The sequence below is a fragment of the Chiloscyllium plagiosum genome, unplaced genomic scaffold (genome assembly GCF_037043375.1).
Source record: "Chiloscyllium plagiosum isolate Xiang-an unplaced genomic scaffold, Cpla_swu_hap1 HiC_scaffold_18, whole genome shotgun sequence".
NCBI lineage: Eukaryota > Metazoa > Chordata > Chondrichthyes > Orectolobiformes > Hemiscylliidae > Chiloscyllium > Chiloscyllium plagiosum.
In genome coordinates, this window is record NW_028270156.1 from 31,238,232 (window position 1) to 31,257,840 (window position 19,609).

Consider the following 19,609-nt stretch of genomic DNA (forward strand, 5'->3'; position numbering starts at 1 on the left):
TTCCAATGGGGAGGCAGGGGGCGGGGATGCGGTGGTGGCAGAAAACAGGCTAGCATGACTAAATCCTGTTAACTTCAAAAGATAGATTCACTGAGAGTGGTAACATTTCAAATTTTGGTGTTGCCATATACTGTATAATACTTAAGCATCTGGCATTGGAGACACTGCAATAATACAAGGTGCTTGAAAAGAACTCAGCTGCTCCATTTTCAGCCATTTAAAAATTTAATGGCTCATGTGAAACTTTCCCCATTTTATTGTGCATAAAATTAAATCTATGAAATATGCAATAATGTATAGCTAACAGTTCCAGCTACCCTAGTTCCATGTGCAATGCAGACAAGCAAGTCTCAAATATCACAGTGCCCTCTCAAACCCCCAACCTCTAAAGGCTGATGTACCAGGCAGCAAGCATTGGAAATACCACCATCTCCAAAATTCTCATTCAAATCACACACCATACTGACTTGGACAAACATCAGCCAATCCTTAATTGTCATCAGATCAAAATCCACTAACTCCCCTGAACATTATTGTGGGATCACCTACAGACTGCAGTGGCTCATCACCATTCCCTCAGGGAATAATTGAGGTTCAACAACAAGGTACACTAGCCTTGTTAGTAATGCCCACATCAGTGAATTAACACATTAAAAAAAGAACTTTGTTTTTTGAAAAATGGGAAAACCTACTTCAAGGTTTCATTGAAGCGTACAGTGGCTGCACAGTGAAAGACTACATTAATGCAGGAAGTCAGGAGTTCCTTGTCAGTCTGACTAAGCCCAAGCTCCGGCTGGGTCAATTCACTGCTCACTGCCACAACCTTCTCTTTGAAATCCGGTTGTTCATCTCGCAGTCTGTCAAAAAGCTACATGGGGAGAACAAACATGAAATTACAGAACTACATTAGACAGCTGGCAGAATAACTACAACTACCTCACCCATGCAGAAGCTAACATATTCAGTAATTAACAACATTTTACAGAACAACATCGTATTTATTCTCAATTCCAAAGATGCAGTTTGGAAAACACAACAGTAAAATTGCAATAAATCAATCTGCACAAGCCCATCCAGAAATCCTTGTTAAGCAGAGCTTTGAGGTAGCCAAGAAAGCTCCTATGTAAAATGATTTGCCTGCAAGTGCACTCGACATCAAAAAACACAGTGACCCAGTAAATGTGTGAAAAAAAATCTTTATTTTGTTTTAAAATATTCTACAAATAGCCTGACCTTGTACAGAAGAAAGCATTGAAAAACGTTGAGTTAGCTCTGGAAAAGAATGAAAACAGCTTAATCATAGAGTTGGTTGGTCTCACCTTACTCTTTATTCTCGGCATCTTGGAATTTAATGTGGCAGACGCAGTTGGAATTAGTGGCTTCCACCACCAGTTTCTATACCTTCTTCATCACGCGGATGGGCTTCTAGAACTACAGGACTGTACTCCTTTTTAATAATGGCCTTTATAAATACGAGATCAGCTGTCATTAGTAATTGGAGTTTCAGTTCCTAAACAGTTCCGATTCCATTGGTCGCGGTTGGGAAGCAAAAATGTTAGTGCTCTTGAAACCAGGATGTCAGGGGGGCCGTGGCAGTTGTCAGTTATACTTCCTTTTCTTTCTTTGATGAATTCCTTGTTTTACTTTTCACCATTAAACATTTTAAAAGCTATCTGATAAAAGATGATAAATAGTCTAGTTGCAATTGCATTAAAGATATCTCTTGGTGCATACACGTTCAGAACGTCGGTGAAACCATTTTGCAGCCAATCATCTGTCATGGCTGTCATAAATGCCATATTCTCACAGCTTACCAGGTAGATGACAATGAGATGGACTTCTTGTGGCCTAACCTCTTTAACCTCCACTTAACTTTGTCTCCAGCTGACAGCATTTTTAAATTTCTTACAAGTTTACCGCACTTGCAAGAGGTTGTACACTCTTTCACAGACAGATTTTGATGTCCGATGATGGTTTTGTCCTTGATTTCATGTTCTAGAGTGGTGTTAACTCCATCATGATCAGTTGCTGGGATAATTTGAAATACATGCACATGTTTGCCTAATCAGTCCAGAACACTGGTTAATCACCGACAGCCTTCTACTAAAACTTCCTATTGTGCTAGTGGGAATCAGAATTTGTCTCACCAAGATTTCATAGTGTTTACAGCCAAGGCAAACATTATTTCAGAAAGATGTTATGCGTTTTTAAAATGTTAACAAAACTTAACATTAGCTGTAGGAAAAGGAAATTAAAATTAAGGTACAAGCACATAAAAATCGGCTGGCGCAGTGAGTGCAGTCATGTTGGAATCAGAAGCTTGGGAGTCCCAATTAGCTCAAGATATTGGAGTACTTAGGTGCAATATTGCAGTATAGTACTGTGGATTTCATTACATGGTGGATACAACTGTTAACAGTAGAGATTTTGGACATCTATAAAAGATACTATACAAACCAAGTTTAGTTTTCTCCAACAAATTAGGTCGCATGAAAATTCAAATAAAATCTTGGAAATCCCAAAGTCATGAAAAATGAAGAGTGCAAATGAAGAGCATAGTGGAATGTTTTTTATAAATGTGACTTAGACATTTGGGGAAGGAGGCCAAAATGGAATAGGTACTTCATAGAAAGATGGTGACTGACATAAATGAATAAAGTGCAGGTGGATAAAAGGATTCCAGGCTTTATAAATGAGCTTCACAGAGTGAAGCAGTAATGATAAATTTACGCAAGATAGTGTTCAGCTGTAACAAAAATGAGTAGTTGAGTTCCGTACTCCTATGGGAGTTGAATGTCACGGAGAGAAGATATTGGCTGAAATAACAGGTTGAGAACATATCATTTTGAACAGAAAATTCATCTCCTAGAATGAAATCCACTGCAGCAGAGGATTGTAGAGCTACTTAGGGGTTTATAGCCCCAGAGCCCAACCCCCTTTCTCGAGCCTCAAAATACCCTTCCTTCAGCCCCATATTAGTTAATAGTCATCATTAGCACTGTACCTCTCAGCACCGGTGACCTGAGTTTGATTCCAGTCTTGGACAACTGTGTGTGGAGTTTGTACATTCTCCTTGTGTATGCGTGGACTTCCTCTAGGTGCTCCAGTTTCCTCCAACAGTCCAAAGATGTGCAGGCTCAGTGGATTGGCCATGTGAAATACAATGTTACAGGAATTGGGTGGAATGCTGTTTGGAAAGTCAGTGTGGACCTAATGGGCCAATTAGCCTGCTTCCACGTTAGAGATACCATGATTCAATTATCATTCTCATGAAATTCCCTGGCTAAGAACCTCTGACATTTCATTCACTCTTATGATCTGATCAGGATCAAAAATAATGCTGATATATACAATTTACTCTGGTTAAATCAAAAGCCAAGTACACAAACTTCAAATTTTGAAGAAATTCAGGACCAAAATCAACAAGTACTTTTAATAACCAAGAGGTTATTAAAATTTGGAATTATCTTTTCACAAAGCTAGGATCTCATGGGACAACTGAAGCCTTCAAAGCTGAAATGACAGTTTATTTTAAATTAACTATAGTGACTGAAATAGGGAAATGGTTAAGTTGTAACTGTGGTGATCACCCATGATGTAATTGAATAATGGAGTATGATTGAGAGGGTGAATTGCGTACTGCTGTTCCTAATTCTTCACATTATGTTTTTCCCTAATTTGTTCTTGGGACATGAGCATCTCTGACTGAGCCAACACTTACTGTCCATAATTGCCCAAAGGACATGAAACTGTCAACAATATTGCTGGGGTTTGAAGTCACATGTAGGCAAGACCAGGAAGGATGACAGATTTCTTCCTCTTTAAAAAAAAAAGTGAACCAATTGAAGTGATCATAATCCCTCCGCCATTCAGCCCATCAAGACCACACCAGCCCTCTAAAGAGGAACCAACCCGATCCAGCCCCTACAGTACCCCCGTAACCTAGCATTTGCCAATGGCTAATCCAACTAGCCATTACAGGGTTGCAATTAGTCTGCCTTTCTATCTGAGATTTTTAATGAATTCAAATTTCACCATCGGCCATGGTGAGATTCAAACCAATGCCCCCAAAACATTAGACTGGGGCTCTGCATTACTCGTCCAGTGAAATTACCATTACACCACCACCGTTCCTTATTTATTATATCTAAGCCCATTGAACAGAACTTTGGAAGTTTTCTACACACAAGTTGCAGGTGTCTTTTTTTTCAGAATTTGATGCTTTGGCAATTTATTAGCAAAAGTTACGGAACCATTAGTTCAATGAAGCCTAAGTATGACTGCACTTTTTTTTTAGGCTGTGATGCAAATTAAAAATGGATTGATGATTAATTCAAGTGTGGAGCATGTGAATGAAAATTTAAAAAAAATATTTACTCTCAAATATATTAAAATTTATTGTGTTTAGCTAACATAGACTGAAGTCCTTTGAAAAGTTACTGTGCCTTGGAAACTGTGATTATATAACTGGAAATCATTTGACAATCTGGAGGCGTGTCAGAAGCAAAGACAAAAATCAACAAGACATAGACATTCCTGGTTTTCTTTCCAAGTTGAAAATACAAGGGTCAAGCATCCTTTGCAAAGAATAAGAGAATGAAAAAGCAGGTGGCATGGCAGCCAACTGGTAGTGAATCTCTTAGGACAAACGTCAATAATGTGACTCTAACTTAGCCTGAGATACTAACTGATCTGAAGTTCAGCCATTAACCTGGCGAGACCCTGAGTGCCTTGTTTAAGCACTTCAACTATAAGAATAAGAATTGAAGTACAAACATAGACAATATTGGAAAACTGAGGTCTGGCAGCATCTATGAAGAGAAAGAGAATGTTAGCGTTTCAAGTACAGTATGACACTTTTTTTGGAATAGAGTGGGTTCAAGCCCCATTCCAGCTGAGATTAGCTTGAGACTTGAGACTGATTAGCAAGGTTAGATCTCACGGAATACAGGGAGAACTAGCCATTTGGATACAGAACTGGCTCAAAGGTGGAAGACAGAGGGTGGTGGTGGAGGGTTGTTTTTCAGACTGGAAGCTTGTGACCAATGGAGTGCCACAAGGATCGGTGCTGGGTCCTCTACTTTTTGTCATTTACATAAATGATTTGAATGTGAGCATAAGAGGTACAGTTAGTAAGTTTGCAGATGATACCAAAATTGGAGGTGTAGAGGACAGTGAAGAGGATTACCTCAGATTCCAACAAGATATTGACCAGATGGGCCAATGGGCTGAGAAGTGGCAGATGCAGTTTAATTCAGATAACTGCGAGGTGCTGCATTTTGGGAAAGCAAATCTTAGCAAGACTTATACATTTAATGGCAAAGTCCTAGGGAGTGTTGCTGAACAAAGAGACCTTGGAGTACAGGTTCATTGCTCCTGGAAAGTGGAGTCGCAGGTAGACAGGATAGTGAAGGTGGTGTTTGGTATGCTTTCCTTTATTGGTTAGAGTATTGAGTACAGGAGTTGGGAGGTCATGTTGCAGCTGCACAGGACATTGGTTAGGCCACTGTCAGAATACTGCGTGCAATTCTGGTCTCCTTCCTATCGGAAAGGTGATATTGTGAAACTTGAAAGAGTTCACAAAAGATTTACAAGGATGTTGCCAGGGTCGGAAGATTTCAGCTATAGGGAGAGGTTAAACAGGCTGGGGCTGTTTTCCCTGGAGCATCGGACCGTATAGAGGTTTACAAAACCATGAGGGGAATGGATAAGGTAAATAGATAAAGTCTTTTCCCTGGGGTCGAGGTGTCCAGAACTAGAGGGCATAGGTTTAGGGTGAGAGGGGGAAGATATAAAAGAGACCTAAGGGGCAACTTTTTCACGCAGACGGTAGTACGTGTATGGAATGAGCTGCCAGAGGAAGTGGTGGAGGCAGGTACAATTGCAACATTTAAGAGGCATTTGGATGGGCAGATGAATAGGAAGGGTTTGGAGGGATATGGGCCGGATGCTGGCAATCTAAGTGGGACTAGATTGGGTTGGGATATCTGGTCGGCATGGATGGGTTGGACCGAAAGGTCTGTTTCCATGCTGTATATCTCTATGACTCTATGACTTGCCTCCTTGCATTGCCTTCCGAGAATGAGAAAGACAATTGCAAAAACTGTTCGGGGAAAAGGCTCAGGGTGAAGCAAGGTGGAATAAGGTAAGGACCTGTGTTCAGGCAGAGCACTCATACATTCCTGTATCAGCAATTAAGATTTATACTGAAACTTTAACATAGTAAAACATCTCAAGGTCCTTCATAGAAGCATTATCAAACAAAAGCTGACAGAGTCATTCAGTTGTCTAGAAGCTTTCTCAAAGAGGCCGAGTTTAAGAAGTGTCTTAAAGAAGGATAGAGAGAGTTGCAGATATATAGGGAGGGAACTCCAGAGTTTAGCTGTCAAATAGCTGATTGCACAACCGCCAATTTTGGGATCAATTAAAACCAGCAGTGCACAAGGAGCATAATTGTGGTAATTCTGGAGATCTGGAGGGCTGGAAGAAATTGCATATATCAGGAGGGGTGAGGACAAGTAAGTTTGCAAAAAAGAATATGAGTTATGCACTTAGAAAAATGATCACAGTTGATGCACAAGGGAGACTTGCACAAGAAATTAGTTGCTTGTTTTATTTACCTCATCATTAATTGGAGCTTTTCAAAAACTAGAAGAATACCTAAGCAAACATGTATACAATTAATGGAAAGTGAAGAAAGGCAAAGTACACTTCTTGATTTAGGTCCGTTGTGCAACCTCTTGGCTTTCCATCACCCACCCTACTTCAAAGACATGACTAAATAAAGCATCAATCTTGCTCTGAAATGCTTTTTATATTACCTTGCAGTTCAACATCTCTTGAACCCGTGCTTGAGGACTCTGGTCTGCTTTGGGTCTCACTAGAATATATGCGGCCTTGACTGCTGGACAAGAGCGCAGCAGCTTCTCAAGTAGCACTTTCCCCATGAAGCCAGTTGCTCCAGTGATAAGTACATTCTTGTCCTGATAGAACTCTGGTATAGACACCATGCTGTCGTACCAACGTGATCAATAAGATGTCAATTGGTCTTGAATGGAGAAATCTACCTGCCCGGAAAAGTGAGTAATTAAAGAAAACAAATTAAGTAGAAATATTAAATCATTTCTCAAATCAAGTTAACATTTTGACTCTCAACATATGGAATTTTTCAACAAACCAGACCAATTCTAAAGTCTCAGTTAGCAAAGCTGGACAAACAGTGCTTGCTGCATTCACAATGTTTCAGGCATCCTCAGCAAGATGCAAAACATTTCACCCTTTGTTAACTCTAGGGGAATAATCGCCCAGTGACCTGGAGTATCAGAAGGATGTCCAGAGCTCAGCTATTTCTGCCTGAAATAATTGAAAAGTTTAAAATGCTTCAATGGCAACTTTGAAACTAACAGGAATGTAAACGACTAACAATTATTTCACTTCAGCCAATACAACGAATTACCTGTTTTGTAATTTATGCATTTGAAGTGGTAAGGACTTTACTGAAGAGAAAATTCTGAATAACATACAAGATCTCTATACACACCAAAATATAACTGTTTTCAAGATCTGAGAAATGCTTGGGGGGGGGTTCCATTTATCGCCCATCCCGAGTTGCCTAGAGAATGGTGAGTTAACTATAAAGAAGTTAGTGCATGTACTAGCCCACTGCATATTCCAGCATTTTGTTTTGCTTCTAATGTCCAATATTGATGAGTGTTTGAATTTGATTTCACTTATTTATTTAAAAAAAAAGTTTTGTAAAACAAGCCAAGTTGGCTATAAGTGCACTTCACTTTTATTAATAAATTTGCTCAGAATGCCGAATATTAACATATATTACTTTTATATCAGTTTACTTCACAAGCTTTCATCCATTTATCAGATGTTAAATGAATGACCACCTGGTCTCTGAAGAGGACAAAAAGGAACATGCATCACTAATCTGAAGAACAGCAGGAGAGTTCTACCTCATGTCATGGTTAATATTTAACTTTCAACCAACATCATCAGAACAGACAATTTGGCCAACATCATGTTCCATTTATAGAGTCATATAGCACATCATAACACAGCGAGAGATGCACAGCACCAAAACAGACCCTCTGTCCAACTTGTCCATGACGACCAGATATCCTAAATTAACCTTGTCCCACTTGCCAGCACTTGTCCCATATCCCTCAATTCCACCCTATTCATATACCCATCCAGATGCCTTTCAAATGTTCTAATTTACCAGCTTCCACCACTTCTTCTGGTTGCTCATTCCACACACGCATCACCCCTGCATGAAATAAACTGCTCCTTCGGTCCCTTTCAAATCTTTCCCCTCTAGTTCTAGACACCCACACCCAAGGGAAAAGACCTTGTCTATTTACCCTATCCATACCCATCATGATTTTATAAACCTGTACAAGGTCACCCCTCAGCCTCTAATGCTCCAGGAAAAACAGCCCCAGCCTATTCAGCCTCTCCCTGAAGCTCGAATCCTCCAACCATGGCAATATCCTTGTAAATCCTTTCTAAACCCTTTCAAGTTCCACAACATCTTTCCAATAGGAGGGAGACCAGAATTGCACACAATATTCCAAAAGTGGCCTAACCAATGTCCTGCACAGTTGCAACATGACCTCCGACTCCTATACTTGATGCTCTGACGAATAAAGGAAATCACATTAAATAAGTTCTTCACTATCCTATCTACCTGCAACTCTAATTTCAAGGAACTATAAACCTACATGCCAAGGTCTCTTTGTTCAGTAACACTCTCCAGAATCTTAACATTAAGTGTGCAAGTCCTGCCCTGATCTGCCTTTCCAAAATGCAGCACCTCACATTTATCCAAATTAAACTTCATTTGCCCCTCCTCAGCCCATTGGTCCATCTGATCAAGATCCTGTTGTACTCTGAGGTAATCTTCTTCACTGTCAACTACACCTCCAATTTTGGTGTCATCTGCAAACTTACCAACTATACTTCCTATGTTCACATCCAAATCATTTACATAAACCATGAAAAGCAGTGGACCCAGCACTGATCCTTATGGCACAGCACTGTTCACAAGCCTTCAGTCTGAAAGGCAACTCTCCACCACCACCCTCTGTCTTCTACCTTTGAGCCTGTTCAGGGTATTCCTGCATTCCATGTGATCTAACCTTGTTAACCAATCTACCATGAGGAACCTTGTTGAATGGCTTACTGAAGTCCATAAAGATCACGTCGACCGCTCTGCCCTCATTAATCCTCTTCGTTGCTACTTCAAAAAAATTCAGTCAAGTAGTGAGACATGATTTCCATTGCAGAAAGCCACGTTGGCTATCCCTAATCAGTCCTTGCCTTTCCAAATACATGTAACCTCTGTCCCTCAGGATTTCCTCCAACAACTTGCCCACCATCATTGTCAGGCTCACCGGTCTATAGTTTCCGGTTAGCCAACGTCACCACATTAGCCAACCTCTAATCTTCCGACAGCTTGCCTGTGACTGTCAATGATACAAATATCTAAGCAAGGGGCCCACCAATCACTTCCCTAGCTTCCCACAGACTTCTATGGTACACCTGATCAGGACCTGGGGATTTACCCACTGTTATGCATTTTAAGACATCCAGCACCTCCTCTGCTGTAACAAGGACATTTTTCAGCCCTTGCTGTATGTAGCTGGTTGCAACATTTACTCGAGTATAACAATGAATGCATTTCAAGAACACGTTTTTGGATTTGGAAATTGTGGTTTTAAAAGGCATTAAATAACTATTTTTTCCTTTTCTTTGTTTCTTGAAAGCTTATCTCTCAAGTCAGAATGGCACTGTCTTAGGTTCCCTCTGGGCTGGACAGGAAGAAACATGTCCCCTTGGTGAAAGGATCAGTGAACATGAGCATAGATTTAAGGCAAGGGACAGAAGGTTTACAGGGGATGTGAGGAAAATCCTTTCACCCAGAGGGTGGTGGAATTCTGGAACAGACTGCCTGGAAGACCGTTGAGGCAAACCCCTTCATAACACTGAATAAGTACTTAGATGCATACTTTCAATGCCAAGGCATACAGGGATATGGGCCAAATACTGTAAAAAAGGACTTGAATAGTCAAGTGGTTGGTTCTGATTGATACAGGGCTACAGACCTTGACGACTATGGCCCATTTTCAGTTCCTCATGCCTTCAAAAGGTATCATTTCACCACTCAAACAAAACTGCAGTATCCTCTTGATACCTCAGCCCATATTAAACCTATACCTCCAAACCCAATTAAGTACTGGTCAATGATACTTACTGTTTGTGGGATCTTAGTGTACAACTGTCAGAAGTTTTCTTATAGAGGTGGCTGTAGTTCAAATACATAACTGATTGACCATGAAGCAAGACAGGTCAATGCTGAAAAAAATCCAATCCTTCCCAGTAAATATAAAGCTGAGGATAATAATAGGGTCTTTATAAATGTTTGATAAGACAGATATAGAGATGACATTACTACTTTTGAAGGAATACAAAATTATAAAGATTTATCATAATTACTGAAGAATCCATGAAAACAAAATTCAGGGAAAACTTCTCTACCTAGAGAGTGGTGATAATGTCGAACTCACAATCACATGAGTAGTTGAAAAGTGAATAATACCCAAGCATTTCAAGAACATTTAGAGAATTTTGCCAGAGGAAGTGCTGAATGCATGTACAGTTACAATATTTATAAGACATTAGGGTAAGTACATAAATAGGAAAGCTTGGAGGCATATGGCATATGGAGCTAAGTGGAACTGGTTTGGTTTAGGAACATGGTCAACGTGGACTAGTTGGACTGAAGGGTGTATTCCTTGCTGTATGACTATGACTCTAAACACAGGAAGAAAGGAAAAGAAGTATATGAGATGGCTTGTGCGGAACAGAAATGCAAACATAGACAAAATAGGTGAATGATTGATTTCTGTGCTGCAAATTATGCAATGATGTAAGTCCATGTAAAAATATTCTCCCAAAACATAAAACAAAGAATTGCAGATGTTGGGACCAAAAAAAAATTGCCAGATAAACTAAGTAGGACTGGCAACATCTGTGGAGAGTTGGCAGAGTTAATGTTTAGAGTTCAATAACCCTTCTTCAGCAGTTTCACTGGTCCCGAAACTTTAAAGTTGGCCAGTATGGTCAATTCTAAGACTTATACACTCACTCTTTGCCAATACAAATAAAATGTAGACAAATGACAATATCAAATGTGGAACTGTTCACAGCAAATCTAGCAACACATTGTAAATGACAGGACTATTATACTGCAACGTACAAATTATCATTTAATTTTAAGATATAGTTGTGCTCAAGCTGGTCAGTTCCTTTGGGCCATAAAATCTCATTGTGGTAATCAGCAAGGTCGCAAAGTTAATTCGAGATTAATTATTGCTGAAAGTTTACATATTGAGAGTTGTCAATGAAACCTTAAATTTCTATCTAGAACTTTGCATTTTTTTTCATTTGTACAGCCTGAAGTATATTGTATTAAAATTTGCACAATGCTATCAGACAGGCAGAGGGTAATGAAATGCTTCCGGATTGTTAGGTTATTAAGTGCAAATTTGAATACATTACTCAAAAACAAGGCACTAAAATGTCTGACATGTTAATTACTAATGTAAAATGAAACAAAGGCCCATTATGCCAACACTTTCAAATTCAGTGAAATAATAGAGGTAGTTTAGAATTTAACTGGCGATCAAGAACTGAAAAACAAGAAGAGCATAATTACAATAAATTTATGTAACAATAAGCATACTGTTAATCAGTTTACGGGAAGAGAAGGACAACAATGTAATAAAGCACTCAATGGCATAAGAGTAAGTATTCTGATAAATCAAAGATGCTGGAATAACTAAGAGCAGAGCAAACTGCATGTCATTCCTAATATATATTGTGGCAGATCTCATTGCAATCCAGAGCAAATTACAACGACAGATTCTTCAAATACAAACAGTAACAGAATATGTTGTTGGAGCAATTATCATTTCATCAGGGACACTGCACGTACGTCAAGCTGTGAATATTAAGATTAAATATGAACATAGCCAAACAAAGCCTGGGAGAGGGATGAGGGTATAAAGTTTGCTACAAATTGTAGTTTAACTTAGGTATTGATGAACCGTAGGTATCTGAAAGTGGTGTTAACTGCAACCAAACCTACAGCATTGAAGATAAATAACCCCTCGGCCTGCACCCCTCCCCAAAATGCATACATATCCATAATTTGCTTCCAAAATGGAATTACATGAAGAAAAGTAGAAGTGAATAAATTAGGATCAGATGTCACGGAGTCAGTATGCACATGAAAAGGATAAAGGGCAATGATAGAACCAGTGACTGACCATGCAAAGCTGGACACGTTCTCATTACCTCTTCCTTCTTCAATCTCAAATTTAGCAATACATACGATGGACAAATACAAACCAGCCAATCACAGCCATACCAGAGGTTCTCAGTCTGTGTACCACTAGTGGTCTGTAGGCTGGTCCAAAATACAAGACAAAATACAATGCCAAAGTCGAAGAGAACAGCCTAAAGCACTCATTCACTACTTGTGAGGCATCGCACAGCCAGACTAGTTCACAAACTGTGGCATGAGTTGTCGCAAGTAGTAGCAACAACAACCTAGAGCAAGCAAGATTTATGATACTGTTGGACTGAGAACATACAACAGAACAATCACATTTTCAAAACTGGAGGCTGGAAACAACGGAAATCTGAGAAATTTGGAACAGGACATCAGGCCACTGGTCTCTCATCAAAAGCAACACCGATTTTCCCATCAATAAAGCACAAAGTAAGACATTGTTAGCTTTTAAGGGGCAGTTATCTCAGGAGTTCTTCAGGGCAGGGTCTACGGTCCAAAATTCTATAATTGCTTCACCGATGACCTTCCCACCATAAAACCAAAGTGAAGATTCTCAGTGATTTGAATTGTCTTCAGTTCTATTGGCAGCCCATATCCACCTGTCTCAGGATGGTAAGTGAAAGTAGCAGTCATGTCACACAAGTACAAAGCAAGAGCCATTAGACTATCTAACTACCTCAACCTTAATAATCAGACAGATTATCATGGCAAATTCCTCACAAACATCCTTAGGGTTCGTCATTAACCAGAAACTTAACTCTTTCCTCATTCCTGAAGACGGGCTTATGCCCGAAACGTCGATTCTCCTGTACCTTGGATGATGCCTGACCTGCTGCGCTTTTCCAGCAACACATTTTTCAGCTCTGATCTCCAGCATCTGCAGTCCTCACTTTCTCCAACTTCAAGAATAGCCAAAGTTTTCAATCATCCACAATAAAGCAGTGGCAGTGTCCACCATCCAGAAATGCACTGGAGCAACATGTCAATGCTCCTCCAACAGCACCTCTCAAACCCACTTCTGCCTGCCAGAAGACAAGGGAACACTATTAGAAGTCATATAATCTTGACTTGGGGATATATCGCTGTGCTTCAATAACTACAACCAACAGAAAATTTTAATTTACCAATCACCAACTGACTGCATAAGCTTCTTCCATCATTTAAAACTTATTCTGAAGCTGGTGCTCAATTCAAAATAAAGTATTTGAATACTCTTACAATATCCTAAATCAGATTGGCAAATATTTAACTTCAGCAGTCTTCTACCTACCAGAGGCTGTGCTAATGATCAATATGTTTGATAGTTTAAGAGAATTACAATTTCAGAAACAAGACATTACATTTGCACTACCAAACCTTCAAAAATAGTCGGTTCTGTGATATTGTTATGCTTCCAGAACAGAACAACAATTTCACACCATAACCTGGTTGCGGAAGTGCTTTTTATGTAGACAAAGTTTGAGAGACAGATACTAAGAGAAAACAGCTAATAGATCCTACAGTTTTGAGCAAACATCATTAAGCTTTAGTCTAAAAAGTTTGAAGATGAACCCTGATATCTAGAATTAGCGAGGTAAATATAAGACACAGAAACTGGGATCAAACACCTCCAAGATTTCTCCTGAATCCTAACAGCTGAGAGCCTGCTACAGCAGCAGGTTTCTCCCTGTCTCTACATACCTGATGAATGACGGACCCAAGGTAATAACCTTCGCTTCTGACTACCTCTGTTCAACTTCCAAAAATCCGGATACTTTGAACAGTTCTGAGTGAACTATCAAAAACCTCACAATAAGCTCTGCCCATGATCCAAGGCAATATTGAACGCAACTAATATTTTGAAACATAGCAATCCCTTGAAACTGTCTATTTGCTGAATATTACAACTTTCACAAGTTGCTGGCTTGTACAATTAAAAAATAAGTACCAAAAAATGTCATTTCATTGCTGGATAGAAGAGCGTTTTAGGACACATTTAAATTGATCTTGTATAAAACACAAATATTTTTCAAAATGGTATGATAAGGAAATCTTGGTCTTTTCGTAATTAACTGACCTTGTACTTGCTTTACAAAAAGAAAATGGCATAAAGATACAGCAAACAAACAGAAAGCCAAATAATATGTTCGCTTTTATTGCAAGGAACTGAAGTACAAGAGTAAATAAATCTTACCACAATTATACAGGAACTTAGAGAGACCATACTTGGTGCACTATCTACAGTTTCGGTCTCTAACTGAAATTTACCTTAGATGGATACATGAAACTAATGGATTGATCCTTGGTATTAAGGGAATGTTTTTGGAAGTTGAGTTTTTGGTATAGGCCTGTCTTCCCAAATTAAGAAAGCATGAAAAGCAATCTTACAAAAACATGTAAAACTCTTTAGGGATTTCACAAGACATGTGCGAGGAAGATGTTTCTTCTGGTTGGAGAGGGACAGTGACTCAGGATAAGGAGTCAGCCATTGAGAACTATGATGGGGATAACTTTGTTCTAGGGATTTGAATCTTTTGTATTTACTACTCTATGGAGTTCTGGATAATTAATCAGCGAATATAATCAAGATAGAGATGGATAAAAGGTGATAGAAAAGTAGAATGTATGTTCAAAGAGCTTTTGAAAGTTTTAAATATTGATACTCACAGAAACTTCGATCACTTGTACAAGGAAAACAGAAGGTTAGCATGCAGGTATGGGAGGTAACTGGCAAAGTAAACCGCATGTTAGCCTTTATTGTAAAGGAATTAGAAAACAAGAACAAGAGTCACGGTGGCAGAGTGGTTAGCACTGTTGCCTTGCAGTGCCAGGGACCTGAGTGCCAGTTCAGCCTTGGATGTCTGTGTGGAATTTGCATGTTCTCCACATGTTTGTGTTGGTTTCTCCCAGGTACTCCAGTTTCCTCCCATAGTCCAAAGAGGTGTACTTTAGGTGGATTTGTCATGCTAAAATTGCCCTGTGGTGTCCTGTCCAAGGACATGCATGTTAGGTAAATTAACCACAATAAATACGGAATCACAGTGATAGGATTGGGTGGGTTGCTCTTTGATGGATTGGTGCGAACGCAGGTCGACCAAATGACCTATTTCCACACTGTAGGCATTCTATTCTATGAAGAATAAAACTGTAACTGTACAATGATGTGGAGATGCTGGTGCTGGACTGGGGTGTACAAAGTTAAAAATCACACAACAGCAGGTTATAGTCCTGCTGTTGGACTATAACCTGGTGTTGTGATTTTTAACTTTGTAACTGTAAAAGGCTTTATTGAGACCACACTTGGAATACCGTGTGCATACAGACAGTAAACAAGTCTGAGATTGTTTCCTATAATGAGAGGCTGAGTTAACTGGGCTTTTAAACACTGGAGTTCAAAAAACAAAAAGGTGATCTGACTGAAACATAAACAAAAAGTTGTTCCTCAGCTTTCGTAATGATTTCAAACTATCCATTAACAGGTTAAGCATTCCCACTGTCTCAGTAGCCCTTCAACAGACATTGAAATGGGAGAAAGCTTCAAGAGATTTCACTGTGAACATGCAGAGGTAAATTCCAGGCATTAGAAGGAGTGCACAGACCTCCAAACAACCTAGCTACCGAACCCTTCACGAACCATCTGCACCATGACAGGATCTGCAGATCATACGTTGGTGTGCTCAGCCAATTCAGAACCCATCAAACCAGAAGGAATGCAAGTTATCCTCGAAATTGAAGTCTAAACCATAGGTGCCCAGCTTCACACAAAAGAGGCAACATTTAGAACTATGATAAAAATAAATTTCTTTGCTCAGAGGGATGTGAATCTTTAGAAATGTCTATCCAGAGTGCCGGGAATGCTTCCCTATTGAGTATATCTAAAAGTGAGATGAACAAATGTTTGACCTCTTAGGGGGTAAATAGGAAATTGGAGTTGAGGTAGATCAAACATGATCATACTGAATCTCAGAGCACTCAAGGGTCAAATGGGCTACACTTGGTCCTATGCCTTATATTCACATAAACTGCAAAATGGATAAAATTCTTTGCCAATATTTTTTATACCTTTAGAAGAGTGACAAGAGTGAACAAATCCTATAAACATAATTGCAGAGCTGGATGTATACCTTTGATCTGCTGAATCAATGCATGGCGCAGACTGCTTATCATGTGGATCAGCAAGTTTTACAGATTTTAAGTACTGTTCAGTAATTGGCAGACACCAGCAAGTGATTCCACATTGCTGATTGCTGATTTCAGAGAACTGCCAAGGCTGTAGCGATCTATAGCCTGCAATGCCGGGTGCAGTTTCAGTATACAAAGTATACCACATCCATGGCATCATTATTCATGAGTGATCCAAGGTCTTGACAGGTGCTCAACCACACGTGGCTTCATAAACATTCGAACACAGGGATCACGAAATAGCAGAGGGTCCGTCATCTTCCAGGCAAGTGGAGGACCAATATCCATGCAACTATATTCACTAAGGTTGGTTAGTTCATTGTTCAGTGAAGAGTTTAGGAAGGCATGCCAGGAGCAGCACCCGGCACACCTAAAAATAAAAGGTATCAATTTAATGGTAAGGTCCTAGGGAGTGTTGTTGAACAAATAGACCTTGGAGTGCAAGTTCATAGCTCCTTGAAAGTGGAGTCGCAGGTAGATAGGATAGTGAAGAAGGCATTTGGTATGCTTTCTTTTATTGGTCAGAGTATTGAGTACAGGAGTTGGGAGGTCATGTTGCGGCTGTACAGGACATTGGTTAGGCCACTGTTGGAATATTGCGTACAATTCTGGTCTCCTTCCTATTGGAAAGATGTTGTGAAACTTGAAAGGGTTCAGAAAAGATTTACAAGGATGTTGCCAGGGTTGAAGGATCTGAGCTATAGAGAGAGTCTGAAAAGGCTGGGGCTGTTTGCCTTGGAGCGTTGGAGGCTGAGGGATGACCTTATAGAGGTTTACAAAATTATGAGGGGCATGGATAGGGTAAATAGACAAAGTCTTTTCCCTGGGTTGGGGTGTTCAGAACTAGAGGGCATAGGTTTAAGGTGAGAGGGGAAAGATATAAAAAGAGACCCAAATGGCAACTTTTTCACACAGAGGGTGGTACGTGTATGGAAAGAGCTGCCAAAAGAAGTGGTGGAGGCTGGTACAATTGCAACATTTAAAAGGCATTTGGATGGATATATGAATAGGAAGGGTTTGGAGGGATATGGGTCAGGTGCCGGCAGGTGGGACTAGGTTGGGTTGGGATATCTGGTCGGCATGGACAGGTTGGACCTAAGGGTCTGTTTCCATGCTGTACACCTCAAATGACTCCATGACTCTGGTCCACGCCGGCCATGTTTCCAAACTAAACTTGCCTGCGTTTGGCCCATATCCCTCCAAACCTTCCATATTCATGTATTTATCCAAATGTCTTTTAAAATGTATAACTGTACTTGCATCCACCACTTCCCTGACAGCTCATTCCACACACAAATCACTGTGTGTAAAAAAAAAGTTGCCCCAAATGTCCTTTTTAAAATTTTCTCCTCTCACCTTAAAAATACGGCCACTCGTTTTGAACTTCCCAATCCTGGGGAAAAGGTCCTTGCTATTCACCTTATCTAGGTTCCCCATGATTTTATAAACCTCTATAAAGGTTAACCCTCAATCTTCTATGTTGAAGTGAGAAAAAAAAGTCCCAGCCTATTTTTATACCCAAACCCTCCCGTCCTGGCAACAGCCTGGTAAATCTTTTTGAACCCTCTCCAATTTAATAATATCCTTCCTAAAACAATGCTATAGTAGCAATGTTGTATGTTATCTACATGATGCACTGTGGAAGTTTGCCAAAGATCCTAGATAGCACCTTCCAAACCCATGACCAGTTCTATCTAGAAGTACAAGACCAGCGGATATATGCTAACACCACCATCTGCAAGTTCCCCTCCAAGCAACTTCATCGTGAATTGGAATTACATCACCACTCCTCACTGTCATTGTATCAAAAGCATGAATTCCTTCCCCAACAGCATTGTGAGACCACCTACTACACTTGGACTGCAGTGATTCAAAGAGACATCTTAATATCGCCTTCTCAAGGCAAACCAGGGACAGGCACTAAATGCTGGTCAGCCAGTGGCACCCATGTCGCACAGTGGATAAAAATAATTATAAGCAGCATGCTAGGCTATGAGCCTTCCCAGTTCAAACAGCTCACATGATAAACTAATCAATTTCTGAACAAGGGTCATTGGACTCAAAACAGATAACGCCAGACCTGCTGAGTTTGCCCAGCTACTTGTTTTTATATATTGTCATGCAAAATGCCCCAAACTAAATCTTTCACCTGTATCAACAACCTGTTCATTCATTTTTTTCAAGGCAGGATGGCTAACTAATAAATATTTTTAGCTTTACAGCTAATATCCGACCAAAGATTCAATCATTCAAAATATTTATCTGCCTTGACAAAAAGCATTAGGCATTTAATTATCAGAAGTAGTAGCATCTACAGTCAACTGCCACTTCTCCAACTTTTTACCTGTTCAATTGTCACTCCACGTTAAGCCTTGGAATTTCTCAGTCACACAGATTCACTGTACAACTAATTAAAATGGAACCAATAATTGTTCACATTCAACTATAATATGCAGCAAATTTACACCAAGTTTCAATGTATCCACATTAGTCACCAGCCATTTTGTTGAAAGCAGTGGATCAGTTGTGCAAGATAACTGATTTTTGATCTATTTAACAGATCAACATTGAAACTGGAGAACACCATTTAACTCCACAAGCTGTCTGACCATTCAGACCATCAGTAATTGGTACAGTTCAAAGCACTTCTTATACCAAGATAAACACTGAAATCAACATTGCTTACAGAATGCAAAATAATCTGATCCATTACACCACAATGATCTAATTCACTATGTCTCTGCGTATTCTTCTAAGTGTGTGGCTTTCACATGCAATATTAAGCCAAGACTTCTATCTGCCCTCTCTGAGTAATACAAGAGATCTCACAACACAAGTGCAAAGGAGAAGAGAGAGTTATCACTGATGTGCTGGACAACATTTATCCTTAAATCAACATAAATAAAGCAGATCATACATTCATTTTCACATTATTGTTTGTGGAATCTTGCTGTGCACAATTCACTGTCAGATTCCTTACATGACAACAATAACTACACTTTAAAAATAATTCATTAGCTATAAAGTGGTTTCAGATGACTTGAGGTCATGAAAGACCAAATAAGAATGCAAGTTTTTTTT

The 19,609-nt window shown here is 39.6% G+C and overlaps 1 protein-coding gene across 5 annotated transcripts in view; it reads right to left on the minus strand.

Annotated features, from left to right (window-relative positions):
• The window catches only part of far1 (fatty acyl CoA reductase 1), a 94,090-nt gene that overhangs the window by 45,920 nt on the left and 28,561 nt on the right, over positions 1–19,609 (minus strand). For 3 of the 5 annotated variants that reach the window (XM_043705625.2, XM_043705623.2, XM_087996393.1), the window contains exons 2-3: positions 6,822–7,067; positions 693–868 (exon numbers count right to left, since the gene is read on the minus strand). In XM_043705625.2, the coding sequence (XP_043561560.1) occupies positions 693–868; positions 6,822–7,010 (365 nt within the window). In that variant the 5' untranslated portion in view covers positions 7,011–7,067. The remainder of the gene's footprint in view (positions 1–692; positions 869–6,821; positions 7,068–19,609) is intronic. The other 2 variants (XM_043705624.2, XM_087996394.1) reach the window with 1 other exon arrangement.